The sequence below is a fragment of the Thamnophis elegans genome, chromosome 16, assembly GCF_009769535.1.
Source record: "Thamnophis elegans isolate rThaEle1 chromosome 16, rThaEle1.pri, whole genome shotgun sequence".
NCBI lineage: Eukaryota > Metazoa > Chordata > Lepidosauria > Squamata > Colubridae > Thamnophis > Thamnophis elegans.
The window spans coordinates 25,440,899-25,452,869 of NC_045556.1; the positions used below are offsets into that span (position 1 = coordinate 25,440,899).

At 51.2% G+C, this 11,971-nt stretch overlaps 2 protein-coding genes across 2 annotated transcripts; both read right to left on the bottom strand.

Annotated features, from left to right (window-relative positions):
• Window positions 1-680: 680 nt before the first annotated feature.
• VPS33B (VPS33B late endosome and lysosome associated) lies at window positions 681-10,931 on the bottom strand. The gene is made up of 23 exons (XM_032232717.1): window positions 10,759-10,931; window positions 10,607-10,687; window positions 9,177-9,238; window positions 9,054-9,103; window positions 8,910-8,977; window positions 7,917-7,962; window positions 7,632-7,726; window positions 6,548-6,652; window positions 6,104-6,200; window positions 5,608-5,685; window positions 5,370-5,443; window positions 5,160-5,246; window positions 4,984-5,074; window positions 4,641-4,715; window positions 3,442-3,506; window positions 3,292-3,346; window positions 3,161-3,207; window positions 2,869-3,001; window positions 2,692-2,765; window positions 2,521-2,622; window positions 2,351-2,423; window positions 1,787-1,897; window positions 681-1,308 (listed from the first exon to the last, which is right to left on the bottom strand). The coding sequence occupies exons 1-23, from the start codon at window positions 10,843-10,845 to the stop codon at window positions 1,229-1,231; spliced, it is 1,836 nt and encodes a 611-aa protein (XP_032088608.1). The 5' UTR covers window positions 10,846-10,931; the 3' UTR covers window positions 681-1,228.
• HDDC3 (HD domain containing 3) lies at window positions 10,905-11,714 on the bottom strand. Its single transcript, XM_032232718.1, has 3 exons — window positions 11,499-11,714; window positions 11,373-11,428; window positions 10,905-11,290 (listed from the first exon to the last, which is right to left on the bottom strand). Exons 1-3 carry the CDS (start codon window positions 11,611-11,613, stop codon window positions 10,919-10,921), a joined length of 543 nt encoding a protein of 180 aa, XP_032088609.1. The 5' UTR covers window positions 11,614-11,714; the 3' UTR covers window positions 10,905-10,918.
• Window positions 11,715-11,971: the final 257 nt, after the last annotated feature.

Consider the following 11,971-nt stretch of genomic DNA (forward strand, 5'->3'; position numbering starts at 1 on the left):
ACAAACTAGGCCTTCTCTGGATTCCATCTGCCAGTCAATGTCGGCTGGCGACTCCCCGGCAGAGACCCTTCTCTGTTGCAGCTCCAGCCCTTTGGAAGGACCTCCCCGTGGAGATCCGGACCCTTACTACTCTCCCGGCCGTCCGCACAGCCACTAAGTCCTGGCTGCTCCAGCAGGGCGGGGGTGGGGGCTCTTGAAGTACCCAGCCCCACGGTAACTATGAATGTTGTGTATTTTAAAGTGTTGTTTTGTCTATTTATCCCCCTTCCCTTGTTTATTGTAAGCCGCCCGGAGTCCTTCGGGAGTGGGCAGCATACAAGACCAATAAACTAAACTCAAACTCATTTCGCTGCAAGCCGTCTGGAGGCCATGGGGGGGGGGGGGGGCTTTTACCCAGGTAGGGAATTGCCGGAGATCTGAGGCCATTTAAGGCATCAGTGTGAAAAGCAGCGTCCTGTCGCTGGAGGAGTGGACCTCTGGCCCTTCTGCCAGGTGGCCGCCCCCAATTATGTTATGTCTCTGTTTTCTCCCCCCTCCCTTTCCAATTTCCATCCAGTTTGGTTCATCTTCCACTAGAAGGGAAAGAATTGTGATTTGGGGAAGGGAGAGGATGAGAGCAAGCAGGCACAAAGGCATCAATTAAACAGGAAACCACATGATAGGCAATTGACCAGTAGCAGTTACATCAATTAATCTTTTATTTTGTCTTATTCCTGTGGTTTCTGGCAAGATGTTTATGTGCATTATACACGGACCCATTTATTGCAGGAGAAAAGTTTCCAGAAACAGAAGGCGGAAAATATGGATGGGAGGGGTCACTGGGGTCATGTAGGGTTTTTTCAATCTATGGAGGATTTTTCTTCATTTTTCTTGGATGAGGAAGAAAGATCTGTCTGAAATTCTGGGCTTTCTTCCTTTCACTAAAACATTCTAATTTTCTTTCACTGCTGCACACTTCTCTGTCTTGCTAGACACTTCCTCTCCCAAGGAAAGCTCCCGTTTCCAAAGAAGCACCTTTGGACTAATTAAAAAAACTCCAACACAGAGATTCAGCAACTCCCACCCAATGGAAGACCAGAAGAGAAAAGGTGCTCTATGCTTTCCTTTATCATGGGAGGGTAAATGACGGCGATTCTCCAGCTGGTGGGAACACAGCCTCTCTCTGGCTGGGCAGAACAACCAAGGTATTTTCAAGCATCCCTTTGCCTCCAGTTTGCCTTGAATGCGGTCACATCCTCATCTCCATGATAGATTCTAGCAGGCGAGCACTGTTGGTGATGGCCGTCGTCAGGATTATGAACCGGAGCCCTGGAGGAGAGGCAGGAACCAAAGGTGACCCAGCAGAGAAGAAAAGGCTTCCCTGCCCTGGATGGTGTGACCACAGTGATGCTGAGACCCTGGCTTAAATTGCTTGTCAGCCTAACCTATCTATCCTATGGGACTGTGAGAAGAGCAGAGGGAGTGGGGGGGCTATTGACACCTGCTTGACTTCTTGAAGGAAGAGCAAGACAAAAATCCAAAAGACTCTAAACTCAGTCCCAAAAGAAGCCTGATAGGAAGCTACCACCAACTGGTTTATCTGCATAACTGGAAACGGAGGGGAAACCAGTTACAAAAAGCTTACTTTTTCTCTTGATTTGCCCAAGCTTACTTTCAAAATGGCTAGAAGTAGGCCATTACTTCTACATAACTAACCTACATCACCACCCAGTTTATGTGCAGGGGCTCAGAATGCTACACCACGTGAGTCAACCAACTATTGCCCTAGTTTGGGTGTATCTCATACCTCTTTCTCTGCCAAGGAAGCGGAGAGCAGCAACTTCAGAGAAGGTGCAGCCTCCTAAGAAGACTGCCAGGATGACTTGCTGGGAGGCTGGAGGTCGAGGCTCTTCTGCAGCTGCAAGGAGAACGTAGCTAAATCCATGCCTCCATATGAGTTGGCAGATGCGTATGGAGGCATCTGATTGATCAATACGTGGTCTCTCTTCCACCTCCTTCTCAGGTCTGCATCCGCTCAGTCCTAACAATGACTCCTTCATATAAGCACCTCCCAGAGGCAGAATGGGAATTGGGAGGATCACAAGGACCCTGGCAACTCTCCTAACTTCCCCAATTCTCTTGCTGATACAGCTTTTTAGACAGCTTAAGAAGATTGAGTCACCACCACAACTCTTGGGGGATACATGCCAATACGTTTGCTGATAATAAAATCCGCACCATGATCACTGAAGGAAACACACAGCATGCTCCTTTCTGTCCAGAAGGGTGAAGTTGCTGGATAGAGACCCGGCTGTGGGAACAGGACCCCAGCCTTAAGCTGGAGGAGCAGCAGACCCAGCCAGCCACTTACCTGTGACAAATTCATGGCCCCCGAGCAACCTCACCACCTCTTCTAGGCCCAACCAGCCCCTCCGCTCCAGCACCTGAGATAGAGTAGAGTCAATCCAGAGCTGCCAAGGGAGAAAAGGAGCCCTCCTCAAATAACCCCATTAGTCCCAGCAGTCCAAAGGCTCTTAGCACCTGTTCCATTATCTTGCAACTGAGGGGCACATAGGCGCCACTGAACACATAGGCCATGTCCCGGGGCGCTTTCAGGTCGTATTCTCCATTCCCACGTGGGATCTGCAAGGGAACAGGTGGTCACAACTGGAGGCCTCTTCCCTCCCTGCCTCAAGTGAATCACGAACTCACCAGGCCCAGCTTCTTGCTTATAGCTCGGAAATTGTTCTTCCTGGCCAGTGAACTGAAGGCATCCGAGAGCTTCTCTGGGGAAGGAGAGGAAGGGGAAAGAGTTCTTGAAGACTGAAGATACCCATCTCTTTGTCCTTCCCAGGAGCCAGGGTGCAACAAAATCCCATGATCCCTTACCTGCCGCTTTATCCGTCACCAGTTTGCTGACTTTGTTCTCCATAGCCGTCAGAGTCTCACCGGACACTTGCTCCGTCAAGAGCCCCAAGTGCTTCAGGTTATGGAAGGTCAGCAGGTGCTCTGGTCCATAACTCTGCCAATGGGCAGGGATCGGCATCACAGCAAAACAAGAGATAGGTGCAGAACACAGTGAAAGTAAGAGAAAGCTTTGGGGAGGGGGCAGAGCTGCACCTCCAGAAAATTGACTTGGATCTCTCTGCCACCCAGGGGAGGGCCACATGTCCGGCCTCACCTGCAGGTACTGGGTTTTCAAGGATCGGTAGTCCTTGGGAGAAAGTCCTGGGGAAGCAGACAGAAGACATGGGGTCAAGGCACACAACAGGGCCTGCCTGATCCAGCTCTCCCTTCCAAGCCAGAACCCACCGTTTTCCGTGATCGACAACAGGCACAATATCCTCAGACTCTCAATTGGGGTGACCTGTTTTCGGAACAGTACAGGAGAAACCAGTCAATGGACAGCCTTCCCCAGACCTTGGGCCACTTCCTCATTCCCATGATTCAGCCTCCTCTCACCTGCCGGTCAATGTGCTCTTCAATGAAGCTAATGCTCTCCCGGATATCAAACCCTTCCAGAAGGGCTGCCAAGCAAACAGAGTGATGAGAGCAAAGCTAGGCCCAGCCTCTCTCTCACCATTCTTGCTTGCAAAGACCTCTGCCTGCATGGCCTCTGCCTCCTAGCACCTCCCCTCCAGCTATCAGAAAGGAAGCTGCCAACGCCCACAAGCAGCCCAACCCTCAAGCTGAGAATCTTCCGGAATCAGGCCAGTGCCCAGAGGGAGACTTTCCCCACTTCCATATGGAGACTCCAAAGTTCAGCACTCAATGCAGAGATTCCAACCTTGTTTTGGAGTAGGGTTATGTGAAGTGCGGCGAGCCAAGGAAATTTAAAGGCATTTAAAAAAATTCTTTAACTAAATCCTTAATAACAAAACTGTTCAATACTTCCATTCCTCTCCTTGCAACCATGCGTACCCCATTTCATTCCCTGCCTGTTCTCCCCTCTTCCTTCATGCATTTCTTTTGCACCTGGATCTGAATTCATCTCCTCTGCAAGATCAGACCCCGAAGGTATTCCAAGGCCTGGCTCTTCAGTCCTTGCCACCCACCCACTCAAGTTCCTTTGATGTTTCTCCTCATACTCCCAGCAACAAGGAAGTTGGAATCAATGATCTTTTCTGCCCTTCCAGCTGCTTATTCCACACAAGGGACCACATCTGATCCACTTCCCTTAGGCAGCATTTGCAGGTCTTAAGGTTTCTGCATCCTTTCCAGGGGGAAAGGATGCAAACATTCCTCCAAAGTGCAAAGGTTCACCACTTCAAGCTGGTCTTTACCATATATGTGTCTTGCAACTACTGTCTATTTTCCCTGTTAAATTGATCTCTAGTACATTTTCATTTCCATGCTTGTTACATCACTATAGATGAATCAATTTTTCAGTCAGCAACACAGAACTTACTGCATGCAAAAGGACATGAATGTTCATGTCCACAACCAGCAAATCTCTACTGTTGCCAAAAGACTTTCTTATACACCTATCCATAAATACCTGAAAAGACCAACTTGTTTGTTAAAAGACTCTTGTTCCCTGCCCACTTGCTAACCTTCCCACTGGTTTGAAAGTCTCAGGAGATGATTTCTGTCATCTGATACCTTCCCACATTAAACTCCATAATCATATTCAGCCAGTTCACTTGTACAACCCTTTTTACCATGTTCCGTCTTCAACAGTTCCTGGAAATCTTGTCTGGTTTTTTTCTTCATGATGGACTCACAGGCCCCAATATCTGCACATATGAAGAAGATGGTCAAACCAGGAGGAGGAAAATATTTTCTGGAACACACCTAAAGCTGCCAGTGAATCCTCCAGCACTGAGTCTTAACAACTAAAGAGAGCTTGAAGCCCTCCTGCTGCAGCCAGGCCAGAGACAGGTTTTACAGAATGGTTGCAAAGGCTCTGCAGCCCATATCTATCTGGGACCATGCAAAAAGAGTCCAGGGAGGTTTTGATACTAACATTCCTCTGGCTGGGACACCCATGCTGAGAGGACTTACGGAGACTCAGCAAGCGATGTTCTTGTTTCAGGCCTTTCAGTTCTTGGGAGACAAAGTTCTTCATCTGCTTAATATCCATTCCTCGTCGTCGCTGGAAGAGAGACATTTCCTTCAGGCAGGGCCACCAACAAATCTACCCTTTGTGGCCATTATTGCCCCATTTCTAGCCTACGCACATCATACTGGGCCTGCAGATTCCGTGCCTTCTGACTCAGGAGACCGAACACATTGGAGAAGTGTTCATTGCGGATTTCGCTGAACACCTGTAGAGAGATGCAGGCCAGATTGTGGTAACCTGGAGAAGCCCATTGACGCTCTCCCAACCATCCAGCTTCTGCTCTCAGAAACTCCTGGACTGCTCCTGTCCCAGAGCAGATAAAGTTTACCTTGTCCTGGGAATTCAGCAGGACTTTAATGCTTCGGTCAGAGGAGGTAACATCTGGACCAAAATCCACACTTCCTGTAGAAAGTGGGTTGCTCAATCACTTGCCTCATGGCACTCAGTTTACCAGGGCCCAGTAATTATTCTGGATGATGTCAACCTCTGGACACCTCCAATCCAGCCCTCAGAAACTTGAAGGTGAGATGCCAATGCCAGAGGCTTAAAGCTGGGGAGGAACTCACCACATTTTATGCGAAAGGTATCATCCACCAGGCCTTCATAGACCACTTGAGAGCAAAGGGCTGTAATGTAATCCACATCTAAAGAGATAAACATGAGGCTCAGGCTCAGCTCAGAGGCCAAAAGCAGCATCTATGGGCAGGGTAGAAGAACAGAGATCTGAAGCTGGAGAACAGCTTCCACTTGGGTCAAGCAGACTGTTTTGCCACTTCTATTTACCAATTTCAAGCTCAACAATAAACTGTTTGCTCAAAATAAGGCACAACAGCTTCCTCCTTTTGGCAATTGCTTGGGTCTCCGGCAGTTTCCAGGACATGTGAAACCAAGAACTAAAGTATGTGAGAAGCATTTTGTCTCTTACTTCCAAAATCACCCCCCCCCCCAAAAAAAAGCTGCCATACAGCACCCGCACCGAAAGAAGGCTTAGTAGGAGCTCCCACAGGAATCAAGGAAGGTTTCTAGGCAGATACCACCTCTCTTCCCTTTCCCCAGACCCACCTCTGTCTATAAGGAAGACGTGGCCAATCTCTGGCTTCCGATCAATGTTGTCAACTTCGCTCTTTTCTGCTATGTCACGCCAAAGCGCATGGACCATCTAGGAGAAATGAACCCATTGCACTTTACAGGACCTGCAGGTTACCACATCACAGGCAGGATTCTCTTGCAAGATACTTTCCTAATGACAGGTACCTGCTTTGTCCCGACAAGAAAGAGCCAACATCTTACCATCTAACTACAGCAAAGCTTTCAGGAAAGTTTTGGGTAGCTTGGAAGGAAAAGAGCCTTTTACATAAACAGGGCTGCTTTCCGTCAAAATGGGGCCACCCCTTCTCCTTACTTTCAGCCATGGCTCAGCCAACAACAGCCTCCATAGAGCCATTTCTTTTTCTGTGGCACATTCTCTCCAAGCAAGTCCACCCGCCTGAGTTGATCTTGCCGCACCTTGGCACACCGCCCAAGTCCATAAGTCTCAGTGAATGGGCCGAAGAGAGAGTTCATCAGCTGTAAAGCCTGGGCCACTGTGTTGATCCACCGCTGGTCTGCTTCCTGCATAAGTCAATGGAATGTTGGAACCTTGGAACCCGGAGGGCATAGTTGACTCTTGGAAACCCAGAAATCTCTTCCTCACCAACATAAAGCAAACGGAATTTGCTCAATTCGCAGTCAAAACAGAAATCAAATTAATGGTTAAGCATCATGATCTGCAATATGAGCCAACTACTGTATCACTAATATAGACAAATACTGTAATGCCAAGTTACTAATTGGCAGGTAATAATTAAATGTGGCTTTTATTACAAAGATTTCTTTATAGAAACATGTAATGCTTATAATTTTTATGTGAATATGTAATATTTTTCTTTAAGAGTATGTGCTGCTGCTCTGATAAATGTAAAACGTTATTTTTTTAAAAGATCCCCTTCAAGTCCTAAAGGTTTTATGTAAGTATTGCAGGCTACTTCTTCTGACTGCCGGCTGCTTGCAATTTGGCAGATCAGATCTGAGCAGGCTCAGGGTTGACTCAGCTATCCATCCTTCCAAGGTAGGTAAAATGAAGAGCCAGATTATTGGGAACAATATGCTGACTGTAAACTGCTTAGAGAGGGCTGTAAAAGCACTGTGAAGCGGTATATCAGTCTAAGTACAATTTGTGTGTATTTGTGTATACGTGGATGAAGTACACATGCCTTTGCAGTGTTGACTTCCTGCAACTCCTTGGACAAGTCTTTGTAATTTTCTTGTAGGGTTTTGAAAGTGATTTTCCCTTGCTTCCTTCTTCCTCTACTGAGAAAGCAACTGGCCCTGTGCCTACCCCCCCCCCCTTTGCATGTAAGGTGAAATTAGAACTCAAGCATGGCAGTTTCTAGCCTGGGGCTTTAATCTCTACACCAAACTGACTCTCTCAAGGATTTACGAGATGGGACCAAGATGCAGTCTCCAAGATACTGTTGATTCTGGTGAGATAGCAAGAAACCACTCATGAATCACAGCTAGCATAAACGACCTTACCAAATATAATACTAACCAGAAAATAATCTCGGAAGAACTCAGGCAGCTCCATGCTGATGATGTCATTATCCAGAGGGAGAAGGGAAAAGGACCACTCATCCCAGGTCACATCTACAGGGTCAGAGATATTGTTTGGATGCCTATCTGCCTTTCACAATCTGAGCCAGAAGTTTGAGTCTAGAGGAAGAGGGACCAGCTGAATCATCACCTCCCATCTATTCCCAAGCCTCTTCTCCTCATACTTTTCGGCTTAACAGAGGCATCCAGCTGTGATACATTGGGCCCAGTTCTCAACACTTACCACCATAGATCCCTTCCTCCTCCAACACCAGCTCACATGTGTAGAACTGCAGGAGAAAACAGCCAACCATGAAAGTGCCATACTCAGAAGCCTCAAAGACCTTAAGGGCTTTTGTAATCTTTCCTGGCCAAGAGCCCTCTATGGCACAAACCTCCTTTATCAGTTGAGGCTCAATAATCCAGACAAAGGTAACTGCAAGGGTGGTGTATGGTGCTGCCTTCAAGACAGTCAGAGCATTTCTGACCAGTACCACACAAGGGTTTAACCTAAAGATTGTTCCAGAATCTCATGTTCCTGGAATTCATTTCTGAATTTGGGGTTTTAATAATGCAGGTTTTAAGGTAGAGGTGGGGAACTCTCAGAATTCCTGAGCCAGCATGGGAGATGAAGTTCACAAGTCATAAAAGGGCCATAGTTCCCCACCCATTTTAAGGAAACATAGAAAGGGAAAGCTACCTTTCCTGGGCATTACAATAGCCTCTGAAACTCTCTCACACACACATGCAACCCCAAGAAGCCACTCTACCAATCTCACTGGAATCCCAAGATGAACTGACAAACTGAACTGGAGGGGAGTGTTGGAGGGGTGGCATGATAAACCAGCACAGGTTGAAACATCTCTTTCCATCTCAACAAATAGAGGTGGAGAATAAAACTTTTTCCAAGTGGGTTAGTGCAATGCTTCTATGTTATTCCCCATCCCTTATAAGTTTCTCACAAGTTGATGTCCTAATTCAAAGTACCCACTTGATGTGCCAGAGGTTTTGTGGATAGGAAACTGAAACCCATTTCTGCCCCCACCCCTTAGGTAATCTGTCCTGGAATGGGAAAGATGGATTCTGCTAGGAGGCAGCAGGAGTCTGGTGAGCTGACATGCTGACCAATACCTCTAAAAAGCTCAACCCCATGTGACCTTCCCTCCCCCCACTCCCGGGAAGCCAGGCTTACCCAACACTTGAGGCTATCTGCCCCACTACCAGCAGCAAGCCTCACCTTCTGTGGGCTGAAGATGATCTTGTACTTGCGCACCCGACCTGCCACTTTGTCGGCGTTGATCAATTCTACAAGAAGCACTGAGTCAACCGCGCCTCCATGGGACCCCTCCACTTCTCCCAGGAGGCACTCCCTGCCACTCACCTGCCACCAGCCGGACACTCACGAGGCGTGGACGGAGTAGGAAGCATAACCTGGAGAGAAGGGTAGGCTGCGGTCAGGGGACATGGGTGGAGTGCCCCTCCCAGCTCCCCCCAGCCCACTCACTGGTCACTGGAGCTGCGCACTGGTTTCTTCTCCAGCTTGTAGAGCTTGTGCACGTCATGTTGCTGCATGGAGAGACGGATGCAGGAGGGAACAAAGGAAACACACACACCCCCGGCACGGATCAGAATAGGACGTTTAGGCACAGACCTTTGGCCACATCTCCTTTGCCACCCACCCCAGCCCATTTACAGCCAGCTTTCCTCCTCGGTTGGCCCTCTCCTAGCCATTCTCCATGGCCAATGCATTCCTGGCCCTCCGCCCTCAATCTTCGTCGCTGCCCATTTGCCCAGACACCCTTTGACTCCAGCCTTTGGCTGCACAGGGCAAATAGCCCCCAGCCAATCGGGTGGCAGACAAAAGCAATGGTGCTATGTGGTCAGCATATGTTGGGGGATCGCAGGGACTGGCAGGGGGCAGCAGGTGTTTCAAGATTTTTTTTGTGCAAAAGTATTCCGATCTGTCACCAGGACCAGAGGGATCAGAAGTGGCAGCCATGAGAGCCACTGCAGGGTGGGGTGGGGGAGAGTATGTTTGTGGGGAGGAAGATGCTTCTAGGGAGCTTCACAAAGATGGCTTGGCTCACAACTCAGTCAACTACTAAAGGAGGGAGGAAGAGCAAGACTGGTGCGGCTTCTGGTACTGCGTGGAGATCAGGCAAAACAGTGATTTGCTTTTTATCATTTGCCAGGCTAGTGTAATGAGGAACATTTTATATAAAAAAGTGGTTTACAGTCATCGGTTGGAATACTTGTTCCTAACCAAATGCTTTCTTTTGTAAAAAGGAAGGAATCTTTGAGTTCACTAAACCTGAAATTACAAAAAGTGGGATAACAGCTTGGGGGGAGCTGCCATTGCCACTTTGGCATGACACCTAACAGGCAGTTCAGCGCCCCCCACCATGCACCATTTCCATTCACCTGCCACTCCCCCTCCTCTAACATCAGGAGCTGCACCAGCCTTGCTCCCTTTAGTTGGAGCTGACTGATTGCAAGCCAAGCTGTCTTTGCAAAGCTCCCTAGAGGTGCCCCTCTCTCCCTTCCTGGTCCCTCTTAACACACTCTTACCTGTGTCCTCCCCGCAGTGGCTCTCGCAGCTGCTACTCTTGCTGCCACTCCCCCTCCCCTCCAGTCCTAGTGACAGATCTGGATGCTTTTGCACTTTAAAATTTTTTTGCATCACATACCCCCCCCCAGCCCCTGCAATCACCAATTGCATCTGCCTGCCACCCGATTTACTGGGGGCTATTTGTCCCATGCAGCCAAAGGTGTGTGTAGGTGTGTGTCAAAAGGTGTCTGGGCAAATGGGCAGGGACGAGGCCAGGCAACCTTGGCCATGAAGGAGGAAATCTGGCTGTAAATGGGCTGAAGGGGGTGGCTGGAGGAGAACCCGAGGGTGGGAACCTAAAGGTCCCAGACCCCTCGCGGACCCACCTTCAGGATAGAGACGTTGGCGATACGGTCCAGTGGGCTCATCAGATCAGCCTCCAGGAAAAGGTCCTTCTTGCCGGGAAGCTGCGGAACCGAGAATCGGGTCAGGGCCGCCCCTCGCGATTGGACCCCGCCCCGCCCCCGCCTCCGCCCACCTGCTCCAGGAGGTAGACCAGCTGGTCCCGCGCCAGGCGCTTCAGCAAGCCGAAATCCGGCGGGTCGGGCGGGTGGCGTGAGGCCATTGTGGCGGTGCCCGAGCTCCACCCGGAAGTAGGCGGATTCGCGGCTCCGCACTTCCGCCGCGACGCTTCCGGGTTAGCGCGAGACGCCCCTGCCTGCCAGCAAGCGCCACAGGGGCTCCTCCAGCTCTGGGCAGCTCCCACGGAGGGCGTCGGCCACGCGCGCGGCCCAGGCGAAGTACTCGCGCACGCGCTGCTCGGACCAGCCCTCGGGCGCGCGCCGGTCCAGATCGCGCAGGTTGTGCAGCTTGTCGGCTAGCGCCACCAGCCGCGCACCCGCGCTCAGCCCCGCCGCGCGCTCCACCTGCAGGCGCTTCCGCTCGGCCCGGGGCAGCGCCTTGTCGTCGGTCAGTTCCTCCACCAGGCGCCGCACCTCCAGCCCGAAGCGCTGCTCTATCTCCGCGAAGGTGGCGTCCGTGTCCTCCACCGTGTCGTGCAGCAACGCGGCCTGCGGGGCGAGAGAGGCTCAGCGCCCTCCGGGAGTGGCCCTCCCCCGCCGCCGCCGCCGCCGCCGCCCCCCCCCGGCTCACCTGCAGTACCGCTACGTCAGCCACGCCGGCCTCCTGCGCCAGGATCTGCGCTACGCCTGCGGGGGAGAGCGGAGGGCAGGGTTACCCCCGCCCGCTTTGCGCTCCCGCCTTGCGCCACAGCCTCACCGATGGGGTGGTTGATGTAGGGCGTCCCCTCCGGATCCTTGCGCCGCTGCGCCGAGTGCTTGCGGGCCGCGAAGTCGACGGCGTCCAGCAGCCGCGCTGCCTCGCTGCCGCTCATGGCTGGGCTCGGTCCCGGCGGAGGGAAGCGAAAATCATCGGGGGCCCCATCCGCCCGCCGCGGGGACGCCGGGCTCCGTCGTCAAGGATTGCCTAGGGAGCCTTCGGGGTCGCGCCCCGCCCCGCCCCGCGGCGTCTCCCCGAGGCCCGCGGAAGACACGGGTGGTTGGGCAGAGCCGTAGGCGAAGCGGCGCCTGCGTCACTCCGTGCCGTTTCTGCTCGGGGCCGCGGAGGAAGGAAGGCCACCCTCGGAAGAGAGAAGCGGCGCAGGATCACCTTCTTTATTTCGGTTGCATCGCTCTATTGGCCAGGTCTCTCAGCCCACCCATTTCACAGGGTGGTTGTAGGGAAAATAGGAG